This window comes from Lynx canadensis, chromosome B2 (genome assembly GCF_007474595.2).
Source record: "Lynx canadensis isolate LIC74 chromosome B2, mLynCan4.pri.v2, whole genome shotgun sequence".
Classification (NCBI taxonomy): domain Eukaryota; kingdom Metazoa; phylum Chordata; class Mammalia; order Carnivora; family Felidae; genus Lynx; species Lynx canadensis.
This window is the reverse complement of record NC_044307.1, coordinates 31,339,784-31,359,456: the sequence shown is the minus strand read 5'-3', so window position 1 is coordinate 31,359,456 and position 19,673 is coordinate 31,339,784. Positions and strand designations below refer to the sequence as shown.

The window sequence follows — 19,673 nt, the reverse complement described above, 5'->3', positions numbered from 1 at the left end:
CATGTTGGCATGGGGTGTGAAGCCTACTTAAAAAAAAAATAAGAGGATCCCAGCAGAGAGAGAGCACAGAAACGATAAAATGTGTCCTGGTCAGACAAAAAAGGGCTTCAAACCACCTACTGCTGGGTGGAATGGGGATCCAGCAGCAAATAGTTTTGAGAAGAACAGATTCTGGAGGTGACTGCTGACTTCTCTAGTGGCCAGATTCAGCCACTGTCTAGGCAACCACCTTAGGCTAGTTTCTTGACCTGTTCTGCCCCAGTTTCCTCAATGTCAAGTGGGGATAGTAACGGGATCTCACCCCAACATGCAGGGATGTGGTGCTACACAAATGTCAATAAATGAATGAAGTGCAGGCATCACTGTATTTGTCCTGGGTCTTCTCAGAGCCTCATTATTACCCAGCACCACCACCCTCACCACAATCTCAGCCACTTCCTCAAAGCCAGCTGCTCCCACCTTTCCTTTTATTGGCCAAAAGCATCTTCAGAAACAACTTACCTGCTTAGAAAGCTGAGACTTCTGGAATGTCTCTAACTCAGTAGTGTGAGATCTCAGCAGACCCCACATCTGCTCTCAGAGATTGCACCTGCAGTTAGCTGCTCTGAGCCCCAAACCCTGCTTCCAAGTCCAACAATGGGTGCCATAGGGTCTTTTTGCCTGAGAGGCAGGTGGTTCCCAGGTGAGTGGGGAAGCAGAACCTAAACGGGTTACAGGGGTCAGAGCCAAAACAGGGTCCTGGGCCCCCACTAAGCACTCCCAGACAGGAGAGTCCACCCTTCTCTGACTCCTGCACAGTTTGAAAGTGAAAGCTTACAAAAAACAATCCCAGCCGACTCTGCCCTATCTTCTGGATATGCAACCCCATTATCAGGAATAAAACAGAACGACCAGAACCAGAAATACAGGACAAACCCACCCTGCATGAGGACAAACAGAGGCCCAGATTCAGCAATCCTTTGTTGAAGCACTGCTACTCTCCACTTTGGCTAACTTCTAGACCAAAAGCAGGGAGTATGTGTGGCAGAGCCAAGATTAATACCTATCCCTGTGCATGGGGCTCTCTGTCCTGGCTCTTCACTACCCAGATGATTACATGTCTATTTGTGAATCACATGTGGCCAGAACCATTGAGGAGTCCCAGTGTAGTTGCTATGTGTATTTTTCACCAGGAGACCACCAAGGTGCTCCCCACAACTTGGCAGCAGAAAGGTTAAGACTGAGCAACAGGAGCTTCCAGAATCAACTCCAGGACCCTGGCTCTGACCAAATGAATGGACATTGACCTATCGCTTGTTAGTATTTTGTTCTCATACAAGGCTTCGGTACAACAATTCAGCCCTCTCCCTGCCAGGCCACAGTGTGCACAAAAAAAGGCAGATTCTATGGTCTCTAAAAGAAAACCAGGGAGTACCGGGGCTTCCTCACCAGCCCCTCCCTACCTGCAGGTTCCCATCTCAGTAAGGATAACTGGGTGAACCCAGTTATCTCTGCCAGAAACTGGAGGGACATTCCACTACACACTCCATTTTCCCACCCAGTCTAACTCCAATGTACCAGAATGTTCAAGGCTTTTCTCAAATCCGTATCCATAGCCATTACCTGGCTCCTGACCACCCTCATTCCCCCCTGGCCCAAGAAGGGTGTTCCTGCTTTCCCATGAGTGTCCCCTGCTCACCTCCAGCCTGACCTCCTCAAGTTCATTTTCCTTCCAAGGTCATGATCCTTTCAAATCAGCTTGTGTCAGATCTGCCTCATCTGTTCAAGGAATCCCCCTATCAACCTCTTGTCTGTGACCCCCAATCCCAGGCTTCCTCTCTGACCTCTTTCCATACTCTCCCAGTTGCTCCCTCACTGGCTTGGGTGACTCCCTCCAGTTCATGGAGCTTTGCCATCCTCAGGCCTTCTCGCAAGCCACTGGTTGATCCTGCTTGCTCTCTTGTCCCCCAAGCCCCTCAACATTCCAGTCTCACCTAAAGTGACCTTCCTCAGAGGGGCCCTCGCCAACCTATTCGTCCCCATACATGCCCCATACACACGCTTGTTGGAGTTTAATGACACCCTGCTTTCCACAATAGCCCTGATAAGCATTATTCTGGGGCATTTCTATGACATTCACAAAGGGAGGCACTGTGTGCCCTGCTCACGTGTCCAGCACATAGTAAACACTCAATAAACTTTGTTGAGCTCATTTGCAGAGGACTCACTGCAGAAGCCCATTGGCTACTCAGCCTTATCTAAATTGGGCAAACATTTCGGTCCATTGAGAAACACGAAGACTGTTAAAACGCTGACCTAAACAAGTCAGCCCCTTGGTGGATACAACAACTCCACCATCTTTCCCACTTTTCTTCTTACCCCAAACATAAGTTAGTTCATCAGTGAAATGTCCCCCAGATAGAATTGTCAGATTCAACACCAAACACCTTTGTTTGCTCACTTAAGCCTGTCCAGTTCTCAGGTGTTCACATGTTAAGTGATTGGTGTTAAGACAATAGCTTGGCCTAGAGCCTCCCTGGTCACACTTCTGCCATGTTGTTGTCATTACTGTCTTCATTCTGCACGTGAGGAAACCAAATCTGTCTCAGTTCCTCAACCACATACTTGGCAAAGACTCTCTCATCCTGTGCTCATTCTTGATTGTCCTGAATGATCTGCTATATTTGTTTTCATGAAACAAGGACTGCCTGATCCACTGATACACGAGAGTGATTGGCTTCTGCTCAGCGGTCTGGTCTGAGATACTAAAACTCTAAGCACACCTAGGACATCTGGAGAGATCTGAAACATCTGATTTTTTATCCCCAAATGTCCATTTCTTCCAATATCCACTTAGACTTGTGAATGTTGGCAAAATGCAACTTAATGCAAAGTAAACTAATGAGATAAGGACCTATATTAGCCTCCAAATCCATCCACCATGGCCCCCACCAATCCCTGCCCTCAAGTCTGCTTGAGGGAGACTCCTCAAGACCTAAGAGACATTAGGGGAGTTTGATGAAAAGACTGAGGGAAGGAAAACCAATTTGACTGCGCTCCTCCTAAGTGCCAGGAACTGGGCTACACAAGTTGTATTTATGACGCTTCATTTTCACACATGCACACAGAGATGAAGGAAGACATGAGCCCTGCCATCTATTAGCCTTTAATCCAGGAACTTCCTAGAGGAGGGAAGGCTGGACCTGCAAGGACACTCCCCCCACCTCCCAGTCCTCAAGCCCAGCCCAGCCCCCAGCTCTACACAACTCTAGGTGAAAAAGGAGCAGGAAGAGGACCTTGCTCTCAGCAATGGCTCAGAATGACAGGACCAGAAAGCTTATCTCCTCTGAATTCCAGTCCTTGGATCCCATGTTGGGAGGGAGAAACATGAAGGAATGACAAAGCACAGAGATGTTCCCTAAGGACCCTGGAAGGACACCTGGAGGTACTGCAGGAAGGACACCAAACAGCAAACTTCACTGCTCTCCCCCAGCTCATCAGGCTCATGTCTCAGCTGCTTTATCAGCAAACACTGCTCACTGGCTGCTCACTGGCCATTAATGATTTTTCTTGCTCAGGATATAAACTATTCTGATGTTAATGTGGTTAATATTATACTTTCTTCTTTTTTTTTAATTTTTTTAACGTTTATTTTTTTGAGACAGAGAGAGACAGAGCATGAACAGGGGAGGAGCAGAGAGAGAGGGAGACACAGAATCCGAAGCAGGCTCCAGGCTCTGAGCTGTCAGCACAGAGCCCGACGCGGGGCTCGAACCCACGGACCGTGAGATCATGACCTGAGCCGAAGTTGGACGCCTAACCGACCAAGCCACCCAGGCGCCCCTATACTTTCTTCTTTAGCAGCCATATAATATCTATCTTTCTTCATGTGTGTTTCAAACAGTTTCAGAGAAATACCTAAGCCATGAAAGAAGGGCTAAGGTAAAATGAATTGTGTTTTTATAATGTGCCAGTTGGTGCAAACGATTAAATACGCTTTTTAAAAACCCGTAATAAAGTAAAGCTTAACTTATGTTATTTTAATTTTTTATTAATTTTTTTATTTGAGTATAGTAGACACACTATGTTACATGAGTTTCAGATGTACAACCTAGTGACTCAACAAGTTTAAACATTATGCTAGTTGTGCTCTGTGTTTACAGGTCTGATTCTGCTTTTTTGCTCGCTTGTTTATTCATTTCTCTCTCTTTTTTTTTTTTTTTTAGATTCCACATAGGAATTAACTCATATGGCATTTGTCTTTCTCAGTCTGACTTATTTCACTTAGCATAATACCCTCTAGGTCCATTCATATTGTCACAAATAGCACAATCTCATCCTTTTTTATGTCTGGGTAATATTCAATTATGTATATAAACCAACTTTTCCTTATCCATTCCTCAATCAGTGAACTCTGAAGTTGCTTCCATACTTGGCTTTTGTAAATAATGCTACAACAAACATAGGGATGCATACATCACTTCAAATTAGTGTTTTCATTTTCTTTGTGTAAATACCTAATAGTGATATTAATCAATCATTCATTTATTACTATTACTATTTTGCAATACTATTTTTAATTTTTTGAGGAAACTCTATACTGTTTTCCACAGTGGCTGCACCAGGTTGCATTCCCACCAGCAGTGCAAGAAGGTTCCCCTTTCTCCACATCCTCACCAACACTTCTTATTTCTTGTCTTTTTGATTTTAGCCATTCTGACAGGGGTCAAGTAATATCTCATTGTGGTTTTGATTTGCATTTCCCTGATGATGAGTGAGGTCGAGCATCTTTTCATGTGTCTATTGGTGATGTGTATGTCTTCTTTGGAAAAATATCTATTAGGTCCTCTTCCCCTCCCCCATTTTTTTAATGTTTATTTACATTTGAGAGAGAAAGAGACAGAGCGTGAGCAGGGAGGGGCAGAGAGAGGGAGACACAGAATCCGAAGCAGGCTCCAGGCCCTGAGCTGTCAGCACATAGCCTGATGTGTGGCTTGAACCCACGAACTGTGACATCATGACCTGAGCTGAAGTTGGACGTTTAACCCACTGAGCCACTCAGGCACTCCACCTTTGGACTTGGAAGTAATGAGAGGCAGTACACAGATTCTGGAAACCGTGCTCATAGTCAAAGCTTTCTGAAATTCACCCAGCATCTGAAAATTCTCTTCCTCATTCGTATCTTTATTCTGGTAGAAGTTCTCTTCTTTCCAACTGGAGTTGACACACAGGAAGAACCAGATCCTTCTTAATTCCTGAATTAACACAGCACTGGTATTTCATGAATAACAGACATTTACTAAGGTTGGTAAGATAAGTGTGCTTCCACCATCCCAGAATAGGAGGTATACAGTAGAATATTAGACTGCTTTCCTCTTGAACATCAATCAGCCATTCATTTCTCCAGACATTTTTGGATGGCCAATGTCTCTAATCAGAGTGCACATTTCCCAAAATAGAACTGGTGACCTACCCATAGCCTCTGGGTTCATCTGCACAAATCAAGTTGGATAAAATATACACCATTTAATTCTGCAGTCATTCAGCCCTCATCTCCTTCATATCCAAGCAGAATAAAGACTGAAATAATTTTCATTACCAAAAGAAACATTACTTCCAATAGTTAAATTCAGCCTACCCCAAACAAGCTCAGTCAACTATTATCTTCTGCTGCCTGAGTATAAGGCATGAACTGACTGTTCTCATAGCCATACCCCAGGAGACTGCATCCAAAGCAAGAGTGCAAGACACCAAGTCATCCAGGACTAACCTCAGAGGCTTTTGTCTCAAGGAATGTGAAGCTCCAGAAAGAGCCACCATAAGGTCTCTGGGGTCCTATGGTCACATAGCCTCAGGGCCATAAGGGAGTAATGGAGAGCCGGCCCCTGGGAGAGCACCATCAACAGCACAGCCTGAGCTGAACTCATCCCCTGAGAGGCTTACAGGTTCCTCCAAAGAAGAAGGAGAATTGTTAAGGGGCACAGGGGTCTCTGTAGGCACACCAACCACAGAGCAGATGGTCAGGGACACATCCCCTGACTTAATCATGAAGTATGGAAACAGAGTCCCAGTGGAGGAAGTTAGAGGGAAGGAAAAAAGGTGAGATCCACGAGTCATGTTATAGAAGGAGACATCCCCTTCTTTGAGGTCTAAGAAAACGCCCACCCTGTGGGGAACTTCATCATGGATTTCCTGATGCTCAGAGAGAAGAAGGGCAAAGAATTTACCTCCGTACCACCTCAGAACCCAGAACCCGCTTTCTGGGTGCTCTCTGTACCAGTCTTTCCTCTCCACATCTCCCCTACAGACCCCCAGACCCCACTCGCTTCTGTTTCCATTCCTGATCTCCACCTCCCAGTAACAGCGCCCTGATGTGATGGCCTCCTGGCCCAAGATGCTACAGGGTCCTCCTGGGTCCTCAGTTGTGTCCTCCAAGGTCACACTAGTCTGTCCACCAGAGACAGCAAGGTGGTGATGTGCAGACGCTGGATCCAGAGTGACAGACACTGCAGAGAGAGTTGCCAATCATGTAATACCTTCCCCTGCCCCATAACAAGGGCACACAACCACCACCACCACCCTCAGACACCTAGTTGCATATGGGAAGGGCTAAGCCTCCTGAGATGAGAGTCTTGTGTCTCAAGTACACAGCTCTCCAAGCAGGAGAAGTAAGCATAAAACTGATCTGAGGGTTACATGCATCACAGGGAACTTGAGGACTAGTCTGGAGTCAAGGACTGAAAGATATCTATTTAGAATCCAACAGCAGTCACATCCACTAAGCTCAGCTATGTGACTTTCACTGCCCCATCCCACTGCACAACCATTGATGGTGCCAGCATTTGTATGACCACAGCAAGCTAAAGGAGACATCAGAGGCCATGGGGCAGCAGTAGGAGTACCCAGAAAGAATGAGAAGTAACTCACAGGCCTGGAACTTCTCCTTCCGCCAGTCTATAAGAGAACCATATTTCACAAATGTAACAACAAATCAGAGATTTGAGGAGACTGTACATATCAATGTTGATATCTTTTGGAAAAATCGTTTGGAAACATTCAACTGAAGCATTTATTTCTTTTACACACACACACACACACACACACACACACACACACACACAGAGCCATCACGCTACAGCCTTCCCATGAAAGCCAAGCTATAAAACTTAATACCACTGAGAGGCTGGATAACAACCTGAAAAGAAAGCTAGACCCAGATTTCACCATCATATTATGCTTTCTCAAGAATCCTTAGCCACACATTTATCCTGAAAGCTAGGTTTTCTTGAGAAGAATTGGGGAGATAAAAAATTCTGAGGCCTCCATTTAGTTCTAAAGAATTGATTAAACTGAACTTGGAGGTTGAATCTAAGCCATGGTAGAGACCATACAACCTGGCAGAGCTGAACTTGGAAGACAACTACAAGCCCTGGGCGAGGAGAATTCAGGACACAGCATCAGAGAAATTGTCCCTAGTCAGAAGGCAATGGAGAGGTTTCAAGGAAGGGACAGACAGAAGTTCAAGCAGAAAAGACATACATCCAGTGAAAGGACAGACACTATGAACTTGTTTCACCTTTTCGGGGGTTATTGGGAGGAAAAATATCCCTATATGTAAGGGGAAATCAAAAATATCAGGTCTAGTCATCTGCTTCCCCTCTTAACTGCTCAGAGAGATCAAAATCACCAGGAGAAACCCCACGTAGTAGGTACCCAAATATGGCCATGTCCTAGGCCCCCTTATTCATGACACTGAAAAATTATTTTTCAATTTTTGAATACGATGAGATCAGATATTACTTCACCTCACGCTATGAGCTGATCAATATGCAAATATTGATTCTACTGTAATGGTATCTGTCCTTACAAAATAAAAAGGTATACAAGGTATACATTAAAACACATGTATTTCGGGGCGCCTGGGTGGCGCAGTCGGTTAAGCGTCCGACTTCAGCCAGGTCACGATCTCGCGGTCCGGGAGTTCGAGCCCCGCGTCGGGCTCTGGGCTGATGGCTCAGAGCCTGGAGCCTGTTTCCGATTCTGTGTCTCCCTCTCTCTCTGCCCCTCCCCTGTTCATGCTCTGTCTCTCTCTGTCCCGAAAATAAATAAACGTTGAAAAAAAAAATTTAAAAAAAAAAATAAAACACATGTATTTCAATCCATCAGAGAAGGGGGAATGCTAAAAGAAGACTATTTGATCCTTATTTTTGATAAATAAATCCCAAGAATCAGTGAGACTCTCTACTAAGGGGGTTTCCTCACACATCTAGCCCCAGGTCTCCTGCATCCCTGGCTCCCCCTTCTCTGCTCTCATAGTCCATGTTCATGATCATGAACAAAACGGCTGGGACAAACACCAGCGCGTGCACACACACACACATACACACCCCACACAGGTTCAAAGGACCCAGATTCTTAACTCACACTAAATGCTAAGTGGTGTTCTGGATAACCTTTCACTGCTTTAGGATCCCCCTCACCACACTCTTGCCCCAACTGCTACTGGAAGGTTGAGATGGTCTCATGATCAGAAGCAAACTCAGTCAGAAAAGTACTTCAAAACTGCTCAAAATACTGTAAGTCTTTTCAGAAATCTCTCTTTATTACTTCTTGTGCACCCAAAAACTTTGCACACCCTCTGTGTACTTTACACTCAAACCACCATGACTATGATTTGTGGTCTCTCTTCCACCACTCTGAGCTACCCAAAATCTCTCCAAGAGGAATCACAGGATTTCTACTCCTTTCTCATCTCCTCTCTTCCTCACTGCTTCTCTTTCCCTGATTTGTTCCCAACTTTTCTCTGATAAACAATTTTCACTCCTCTAACTTTCTCCTATCGTATCTTCACACATTGCCCTGATAAATCAAACCAGGAACAAGCCCATCAGGTAAACATGAAATTCTCCTAAAGGAGAGATAATGGTTGTGAACAATTATAAGTTACAGTTCTTTCAAAAAAAACTTTTTTTTAAGTTCTTCCTCTGTTACACAAACATACACATAGGATTTTGTATATAATTGCAGGTAGCTCTCAGACCCACCACCAGGAGTCCATAAATATCCTGGAAGCTCTGGATCTCAGATTCAGAACAGGCAATTTAAAGCAATTACTTTCACAGCAAGCAGGGAAGTTTAGAGGAAGAAACCCAACTTGGACAAGGAGCATGAGGAAACAAATGATGACCACCATTCCAGGGGACCAAGACAAAAACAGGAAAATCAAAAGTAGATCTGCAAGATGTAGGAATTTCAGGGTAAAATGGATTCAGAACCAAGGATCCCCTTAGGAATATCTGAATCGTAAGCAAGCAAGAATGATATCTGAAATCTTCTAGAGACAGCAATTTCTGGTCTACAAAGCCATTGCTGTGTTACAACTGTCCTTATAAACGAGCACTCTTTTGTCACTGCTCCAGCAAAAGCATCAGTTGAAAAAGGTGTGTTCAGATGAAGTTGCTAAGCCTAATAGTGACCTACAGTAGAGGACTGGTCAGAATAGAGGCAGATCTGTGTTTCCCAGAAGAGTCCCTGAAGTCTTCACAAGGAAACGACAAACATGACAAGGAGAACAGGGACACCCACCTTGTCCTGTTATGAGGTCCACTGACAGAGAAGGGGGAAGAGCTGAGGCTGAAGGGGTAAAGGCACAGAAAACTGAGTTACTCACCTGCATACAACAGTGCCTTCCTCCAGCCTGAAAAGGGACACACTCTAGTGAAATATGAGCCAGAACAAGAATGCTTAGCATTGATCTACTGGCCTTGCCTCCTCTCTGTACTACAGGTGACACTCCCAACAGAGTAGGGAGGCTGGAGAGGAGATATCCTCCTGCGATGTGCAGACAACAGGGTATTGGGGGAAATTCCCTGGATCACAGGTCAGAAAGCCTGAATTGCAGGCTGAGTTCCACCCCAGCCTGCTGCAGCTGTGTGACCTTTTGCAAACCCATTTACTATCCTGTGCCTTAAAAACCTCAAGTATTTTTATTCTATCTCCACTCAGTTTTGCTTCTATGAAAATATTTTAGGGAATAAAATATAAATTATTCCATAATTATAAACAGAAAACATTATTACATCCAATGTTTTCCAGCAAAGAGATATTTGGGAAAGAACACAAAAGGGGACATGAATTAAGGACAGGGACGTTACGTAAGATCTGGGGTAAAAAGGGCCAACTTTCTCAGAAACACATCACTGTTCTGGAGCATTGACAGCTGACCCCACCACATTCCCACCCATGGTCTGCCCAGTCCTCTACCCATCACTTTGTGACCAGCACCTCCAGGAACTGGAGAGAAAAGACTCTCCCTGGAATGTGTTATATGGAGGGGACACACTCCTAAACTTAATGACCCCATTTATTTACATAGCTTCTTTACCAAAATCTCAGAGCATCCAGTTTGAATGAGAACTAGTTGCACTGAAGGCTAAAAAGTTAGGAAGACGGTGGGCAGATCAGCACTGGAATAAACCCAAGATGCATGACAGACTCCAGGGACCACCATCACCCCAGGTTCCCAAGCACTGTGTGGGAAACAGCACCCCAGATAGGGAAAGTCCATGGAGCAGGGTCCTGCCCCCCACCAGCTTCCACTTCTGCCCCAGGGAAGGGTCCATATGTCTGTGCCTGAAACAAGGAGAAGGGACACCTTAGCTTAGGTAGGACAGGAGACCCAAAGACAACAGGAGAGTCACTCACCACCCAGGTAAATGGATTTCCTCCTGCCTGAAAGACAACACAGGAAACTGGTGAGCTAATAACCAGTGTCTCCTACACAGGGAACTCAGAAACTTCTGGGGAAAGAACAGAATTTACCGAGATCTTCTTGGAGTTCATCTGAAAGAGAGTGAAAAATAAGTCTGAACTCCCATCCTTAAGAAAGGAAAGACTGCACGTAGAGAACCCATAAAAGGACTTCTCGGTATCCTAGAAGATCTAACTCCAGACCCGCCTCCACAGCTCCAGCTGTCCTCTCTGGACCTGTTCAGCCACCTGCTTCCAGCCAAGCCCCTTGCTGTCAGCTTGTCTTCTGCACCACCTTCCACACTTGCCTGCCTTGGCTCCTGAGCTGCCTTACCTCTGGCCTTCAACGCCTCCTCCTTTGTCCGCCGGTCCTCCTCCTTGTCCCTGTGCAGTCTCTCCCATTCCTGCATCTCCTGCCTCTTTACAGTATGTTCTGTCTTGATGTAATAGGCAGCCCCAAGGAGTGAGAGCATCAGCACCATGAGGCTCACTATGAAAGCTGGCTTCCAGGGAGAGGCCTGGGGGAAGAAGGGCTCTGTGGCCAGCCAGAGACCCCATCAGCGGCACAGACCAGGGCAGCCCAGCCCAACACTCACAGAAACCCTAGGCCACTCCCTCTGGCCCTGCTGGGAATGGGAAGTAGTGCTGACCTGGGATGAAAATGGCCATCGCCTTCTTCTGGTCCAGGACGGGGTTGAGGACTGAGCAGGTCATGTTCCCTGAAGAGCTGTCCCTCACCACCAGAGCAGACTCCACACTGAACAGCCCTTCAGTGTCTTGGACATGGGTCTCAGAGAATGTCAGGAACTTTTCCCCATTAGCAGCTCTCCACTGTATCTGGGGCTTTGGGAACCATCCCGAGGCCGTGCACACCACTCGGACCCCGTCCTCCTCTGGCCCTGTGATGTGCACTTGAGGGACAGAGCCCACACCTGTGAGAGAGAAGCTGGAGAGCACAAGGAGGCCTTCCAGAATCCAGGGATGGCAGCAGAGCCTTCCTCTGAACAACTCTGGTGTAGCATTGCATTCCAGGGCTCCCTGGGGAGTGGTCCCTGCAAGGATTAGAGCAGGGGTCCTGCCACAGGGAACAGAAGGAAGGAGCATGGGGACCTGCAGAGGGCAGGGCTCTTCTCCCATCCATAAAGCTGGGAAGTCCATCACCCAGAGTAACACAAAGGAATTTCATCCCAAGTTCTATCCTTCTCTGCTCTTCTCACCTCACACACTCTCCAGGGCATCTGCTAGCACACTCAGTACCCTGTGGTAAATCATTTCCATCCTTGACAACCCTACCTACTTCCTGAGCTCCCCCCGCTAATATCCACATGTTAGCTCTGCCAGGATTCCTCACAGATGCTTCAAACTCAAACCCTGAACTGATTCATATTTGGCTTCTCTGTGATAGGCTGATGATGAAAATATTCCCAATCCTTAAGCCTGTTTCACATCCAGCTCACCTTCTGCCACATATTTTTAATGCCTTCACACTCTGCTTCCGGGTTCCATCATGGGACTTATCTGGGCCACTGAGAGTTCAGGGAATGTGACTCTAGCAGAGATGGAAAGTGCTTGTGCCATTGCCTTGCCCTCTGCCACAGGAAGGACATGCTTGGGCTAGAGCAGTCCTTCCAGCTAAAGCTGTCCTAGATCAGCCAACAGCCCAATGAACTTCACCCATGTGAGTAAACCTAGTCAAGATCGACTGTCAGGACAAAATATATTAAAAGGCAGAGGCTTCTTGTCCCTGTTGAAAGTAAGGTCCCTTCCCATCATTTTTCTTATGCCATTTACTTGAGGAAATTTGTGATTGTGAGGGCTTTCTCTCCTCTTTGAAATGTATATACGTCCTTTGCGAAAACTACATAGGCCTTTTGTCAGGGTTGTGATCCACGAATGTGTTTCTAAAGACCATGGGAGACCTCTTTCTGAACTGTTAACACCAAGGTGGACAGCACCCCTCTCTCCCAGTTGCTGGGGGAGTGTAGGAGCCTAACCTCATTGGGGACCAGGGCCCAAGTGCAAAACCACTTCCTGTCATAAAGATGGGAGAAGTTGTAAAAACAAACTATTTTAACTTTTATTTGTCTGGAAAACTCTTCATCTTTCCTTCCATTCTGAATGACAGCCTTGCTGCAGGTTTTTTCCTTTCAGTACTCTGAATGTATCATGCCACTCCCTCCTGGCCTGACAAGTTTCTGTTGAAATCTCTACTGAGTAACAGGAGGAAGTGTTGAACCACTATATTGCACTATATTGAACCACTATATAAAACTACATGTTAACTACACTGGAATTTAAAAAGCTTTTTTTTAACTTTTAAGATTGGAGAATTTGTTTTCCTTGGGATAAAGCCAATCAGCTAACATAGATGGTCACCACAATTACCAAGTACATTTAGGGTGCGCTGCCCATGACAAATGATACTGTCAAGTCCATTTACTTGAGGGCTAGTAACTGTCTATCCAGAGAACATGTATGTAACAAGTTGAGTCTGCATGGCTATGTAAAAAGATGACATTTCTTCTGTCTTTGCAATCCCTTGGTAGATTCTCTGGGAGGCACATCACTTACTGGTTAATGCTAATGCCATAATAAAAATGTTTTCTCTCCCTACTACCTTTGTGAAGAGGATTTCTGGATTCGGAGACTTTGTCTTTAATTATATTTCCCCTACACGTAAGATGTATGAGTAAGCACCATTCAGATTTGTCAAACACAGCTCAGGTGAGCTGAACTCCCCTAATGCTCAACAGTAAATAAATGGTTGTTACTATGCGCAGCTGAGATTTCTGTCTATGTTGCACAGCATTATGACAGCAATCAACAACTAACACAAAATAGCAATACTTCTAAATACTACTACTAAACAACAAATTGCCAAAAAACAAGCAAACAAACAACAATTAAAACAAAAAAAAAAACCTTGGGAGTCTCCAGTCCCTTCTCTCCAACCCCCAAACTCTTTGTGTCCCCAAATCCACCCACTCAGGTCTGTTTTCCAAACATCTCTGACACTGGAACCCCTTCTCTTCTCCCACCCCACTGCTCTGACATCAATTCAGGGAACCATCCTCCCCACCCTGTAACTACATGTCTTTCTCCAGTCTTGCTCACCTTCTATGTACCCTCTCTTACAGCTGTCAAATCAAACCTCCTCCCAAAAACACCTCCCTTCACTGCTGTGTTTAAAATTTCCTCAGCTCTTCCTCCCAACTCCGTAATACACCACACAAAGCCTTCTATGGTCTGGCATCGCCCCTAACCTCAAAACCCCTCACTACTTCTTCCCAAGTTCTCCCACCCGGGCCACTCCAGCCCCAGGACTATTTGGTTAGCTGTTGAACTGCTCATAACCACAATCACCATGCTCTCTGTGCCCTTCATCATCCACCAGGGCTCTTTGGAACACTTTCTAGATTCACTCAAGTACCTGCTCAAGTGTGTACTCCTCATGCACTGTTCAAGATCAATCCCTTCTCTCTGCCCGTGGACCAGGATTGTCACTTCTCACCAACCTCCCATCCACCTGTCTCACCAACCATATGGCTTCCTTGTCTGCCCAGACACACCAGCCACACTCCAACCTTGGTTGTTTCACATGAGTATTCCTCTGCTTGGAACTCTCACCCCCAGATACCCACTTAGCTAAGTCTCTACTCACCACCATCTAACATCCTCTATAACCCATCTGTCTGTCTATTTACTGTCTTTAACATAAACTCTGCAGGACAGGGATCTCTATTTGGTTCACTGATGTATTCAGGTGCCCAGAAGGGGACCTGGCACTTAGTAGGGATTCTATATATCTTAAAAGGGTATAAAGAATTAAGTGGGTTGGGAATGCAAGCTGGTGCAGGCACTCTGGAAAATACTATGAAGGTTCCTCAAAAAAACTACAAATAGAACTACCCTACGACCCAGCAATTGAACTACTAGGCATTTATCCAAGGGATACAGTTGTGCTGTTTCAAAGGGACACATGCACCCCCATGGTTATAGCAGCACTATCAACATTAGCCAAAGTATGGAAAGAGCCCAACTGTCCATCGATGGATGAATGGATTAAGAAGAGGTGGTATATATATACAATAGAGTATTACTCGGCAATCAAAAAGAATTAAATCTTGCCATCTGCAAGTACGTGGATGGAACTAGAGGGTATTATGCTAAGTGAAATTAGTCAGTCAGAGAAAGACAAAAATCATATGACTTCACTCATATGAGGATTTTAAGAGACAAAACAGATGAACATAAAGGAAGGGAAACAAAAATAATATAAAAACAGGGAGGGGGACAAAACAGAAGAAACTCATAAATATGGAGAACAAACTGAGGGTTACTGGAAGGGTTGAGGGAGGAGGATGGGCTAAATGGGTAAGGGGCACTAAAGAATCTACTCCTGCAATCATTGTTGTACTATATGCTAATTTGGATGTAAATTTTTAAAAATTAAAAAAATAAATAAATAAATAAATAAAGTTCAGTGTGGGAAAAAAAAGATACTGGTATATTGTTAGCACAGACAAATTAATGCAAAAATGGGGGCAAGGGGTGTTGAGTAACAGATAATTAGCCAGTCCTTAGAGGAAAAATTTTAAAAGAATGTACTCATGAACTTGCATGCATTGATGACAGAGTTGTAAATCAAAAGAAATATTTCTGACTACTTTTCATCAATTTAACAAAAATGTGATTTTATACTCGAGTCATAAGACTTTCTTTTATGAAAGAAAACTTAAAAATAAACTGATCTTTGGGGCACCTGGGTGGCTCAGTCGGTTGACCGTCTGACTTCAGCTCACATCATGATCTCACAGCTCGTGAGTTCGAGCTCCATGTCGGGCTCTTTGCTGACAGCTCAGAGCCTGGAGCCTGCTTCAGATTCTGTGTCTCCCTCTCTCTCTGCCCCAACCCACTCGCATTCTGTCTCTGTCTCTCTCAAAAATAAATAAACATTTAAAAAAAGAAATAAACTGATGATTTTTCTAACAACAAAAAAAAGAATTAAGTGAGTGATGGGCATTGAGGAGGGCACCTGTTGGGATGAGCACTGGGTGTTGTATGGAAACCAATTAGACAATAAATTATATAATAAATAAATAAATAAAAATTAAAAAATAAAAAAAAGAATTATAAGGATTCTTATTGAACTAAGCAATAAGTGAAAATCGCTCCTTTCCTCATCTCTAAAATGAGGGGACTGATTCACTTGGCCCCTGAGGTCCCTCCCCACTCCAACACTCAGGACACTAAATATAGATCAAACACTCACCTGCCACCTTCAGCTCCAAACTGGCCTCTTCGTAGAAACTTCCCTTTCTGAAGAAGCAGGTATACAGCCCGTTGTCGGAAGCCTGGACCTTGTGGATACGCACAGTGGCCTCCCCCTGGCTGAGGAAGTCCCTCACCAGCGAGGTCCGCCCTGTGTACTGAGCCAGCTGCTCTTCTTTCTGTTCCTGCTGGTTTTCATAGATGAACACTGCTTCTGAGAACTTGGAGCGGAACCACCGCAGCTCCATGTTTTCCACATCCATGGCTGGGGACACATGACAGGGCAGCGTGACGTTCCCACCCAGCACTGCCACAATGGGGTCCGGGGGGCCAATCACCACAAACTCCTCTGTGGACACAGACACAGGAGTGAGAAAGTGGAGAGACACAGGTAGGGAGGCATGGAACACATTCTGTCAGGTGGGGGGCCCAGGCAGGCAGGGGTGAGTAGCAGGTGGGAGGATCTGACCTGACAGACTGAGCTGTGACCACTCTGAATTGGGACAAGATCATCTTACCACACCTTTGAAACCCGGAAATGATATCAAAGAGACTCCCTCAGCAGCCTGTGTTCCTGGTTTCCAGCCCTCCATGAAGGACTCTCTAACTCAGGGGTTCTAACCTTCCACAAGCATTACAATCACCAGGAAGGCTTGTAAAACACTGACAGCTGGGTTCCACCCCCAGAGCTTCTGGCTCAGTACATCTGGGGTGGATCCAACGATGCACATTTCTAAGGGGTTCCCAGGGATGCTGAGACTGATGTTCCAGGGACCATACTCTGAGATCACAGCTCCAGCTTGGCTCCTCTTAGAACAGGACTGAAAACTGGTTGAAGTTTATTATGTCTGCCCATGTGTTTCTCCTCTGCTGAATTACATGTGCATTAAAAACTAGAGCCCACAGTTATTTCCATTAAAACCTGCCCTCACTCCATCACACAAGCACCCAAATCACCACCACTTTTCACAGGCCTTGGTCTTCTGAGACGTGGTGGACACGTCACGACATGACACTTCTGCAGAAAGAACCCTGTTGGATCTCCAAAGAGTGACTTCTCATCTCCTGTGCTACTCGACTTTGGCTGAGTCACTATCTGTCTCACCTGAGGAATGACAGTGACTAGTCTCCCTGGGACTATCCTCTTCCCGGCCCCATTTGTGTGACCCTTTTAACCTGCAAGTAAAACCATGTCCCCTCTCTATCCAAGCCCTCCAATGCCTCTCTGGTTCCCGAAGTGACCTGCAAGCCCAATAAGGATGATCCCTCAGTGCTCTCTGACATCCAACTCTTGTTTCTCTTTCTTGCTCACTCTGTTCCACCCAACACGTGCCTCCTCTGCTCCTTCAACACCCAGGCACACTGCCTGCTTTGCTCTGGCTGCTCCCCACTCTGGAAACCCTCTTTCCTTGGGGATCCGGACAGGATGGTACTCCCCATCCTCATTCCCATCTCACTGCCTACACCGAACGCCTTATGGAGCACTGCTGCCCGCCCACACACCCTCCTGCACCGCTGACTGCCCACCCTGCTCTACTTCCTTCTCCCATACTGTCCACTCCTCTAACAGACGTAGATTCCATGGAGTTGAGGTAGTTAGTACTCGCTGTCTCCTGCCAGAATGTAAGCTCTGTGGAGACAGGGCCTCTGGTTTGTACATAGATCAGCACCTTACACAAACTTCATACCCTGTAAATATTTATGGAATGTAATGAATTAATAACCGAATAACTACTTAGATACCAATAGAGCCAGCAAACAAAAATAAAAGGAAATTTATTTTCACACTTTTCATAGTGAAATTCACATTTTTTTACTTTGTAAGACATAAACTCCTCATTAGACAACTGTCTTGGTCCCCTTCCCTCATTTTATGGCCTGGGACTCTTCCTTTTTTTTTTAATTTATTTTATTTACATTCAAATTAGTTAACATACAGTGTAGGATTGGTTTCAAGAGTAGGACCCAGTGATTCATCACTTGCATATGACACCCAGTGCTCATCCCGACAAGTGCCCTCCTTAATGCCCATCACACATTTAGCCCATCCCCTACCCACCTCTCCTCTAGCAGTCCTGTTTGTTCTCTGTATTTGAGTCTCTAATGGTTTGCTTCCCTCTCTGTTTTTATCTTACTTTTCCTTCCCTTCTGCTGTTTTGTTTCTTAAATTCTACATATGAGTGAAATCATATGGTATTTGTCTCTCTCAGACTCATCTCGCTTAGCATAACACCCTCAAGTTCCATCCACATTGTTGCAAATGGCAAGATTTCATTCTTTTTGCTCACCGAGTAGTATTCCATTGTACATCTATACTGTTTCTTATTTATCTATTAATCAGTCAATGGACATTTGGGCTGTTTCCAATACTTTGGCTATTGTTGATAGTGCTGTTATAAACATTGGGGTGTGTGTGCCCCTTTTAATCAGTACATTGGTTTCCTTTGGATAAATACTTAGTAGTGCAATTGCTGAGTTGTAGGGTGGTTTTATTGTTAATGTTTTGAGGGACCTCCATACTGTCTTCTAGAGTGGCTGCACCATGTTGCATTTGGTTCTGGGACTCTTCTTAAATATTTAATTATACCTAGTGGTTGGGGGACCACCAGACCTTTCCCACAGCCAGGGCCTCCACCAATAACCATCTGTCCTGATGGAGACACAGCAGGGCTCCCAGAGGCTCTCGCCCACCCAAGGGAGATGCAGGAAGGGGGATGGGGACACACTTACCTGCAGACCCCCCAGCAGGCAACTGGAAGAAGAGAAGCAGGGAGGTGAGACAGGAGAGCAAAGAGCCTCTACGGCAATCCTCCATTTCCTCAGGGCTGGGGAGACACAGGGCAGGAGGCAGGAGAACATGTACAGAGATGAGGAGGGCCAGTCCACAGCTCTGGGCCTCAGAACAGACAGAAGGGCTCAAGGCTGATAATAATCCCCAGAACAAGAAGAGGTTTTGCTACTAGTCATTATGCTGATGGGGCTGGGGGCCCCAGGACAAAGGCTGCTCAGGACAAAGGGCCTGGCCTTACTCCCAACAGAGGGCTCCATGAATTCCCCATGAAAAGTTGACCCTCATCCTCTATATCTCTGAGGACTTTCTGCCCCAAGGGAAAGGAATCCAGGAGGGGGCTTCCCGGGTAGCTTAGTCGGTTAAATATCTCACTCTTAATTCCAACTCAGGTCTTGATCTCAAGTCATGAGTTCAAGCCCCACGTTGGCACGGCATGTGAAACCTACTTAAAAAAAAAAAAATAAGATGATCCCAGGAGAGACAGAGCACAGAAATGATAAAATTTGTCCTGGTCAGACAAAAAAGGGCTTCAAACCACCTGCTGCTGGGTGGAGTGGGGGTCCGGCAGCAAATAGTACTGAGAAGAACAGATGCTGGAGGTGATTACTGACTTCTCCAGATTCAGCCACTCTCTAGGCAACCACCTTAGACTAGTTTCTTGACCTTTTCTGCCCCAGCTTCCTCAATGTCAAATGGGGATAGTAACGGGATCTCACCCCAAGATACAAGGATGTAGTGCTACACAAATGTCAATAAGCGAATGAAGTGTAGGCATCACTGTATTTGTCCTGGGTCTTCTCAGAGCCTCATTATTACCCAGCACCAACACCCTCACCACAATCTCAGCCACTTCCTCAAAGCCAGCTGCTCCCACCTTTCCTTT

At 45.5% G+C, this 19,673-nt stretch overlaps 1 protein-coding gene across 2 annotated transcripts; it reads right to left on the bottom strand.

Moving 5' to 3' along the window:
* Positions 1-4,999: 4,999 nt before the first annotated feature.
* Positions 5,000-18,821, bottom strand: LOC115513775 (butyrophilin-like protein 1). Of its 2 annotated transcripts, XM_032593142.1 has the most exons (9): positions 18,730-18,821; positions 16,001-16,348; positions 11,379-11,660; positions 11,063-11,263; positions 10,801-10,821; positions 10,684-10,710; positions 9,650-9,676; positions 6,907-6,933; positions 5,000-6,485 (listed from the first exon to the last, which is right to left on the bottom strand). In XM_032593142.1, exons 1-9 carry the CDS (start codon positions 18,812-18,814, stop codon positions 5,821-5,823), a joined length of 1,683 nt encoding a protein of 560 aa, XP_032449033.1. In that variant the 5' UTR covers positions 18,815-18,821; the 3' UTR covers positions 5,000-5,820. The 2 variants fall into 2 exon arrangements, with proteins under 2 accessions (XP_032449033.1, XP_030171023.1); XM_030315163.1 differs by lacking the exons at positions 9,650-9,676; positions 16,001-16,348; positions 18,730-18,821 and adding an exon at positions 9,565-9,612 and having other exon boundaries at positions 11,379-11,920.
* Between the last annotated feature and the right edge of the window lie 852 nt (positions 18,822-19,673).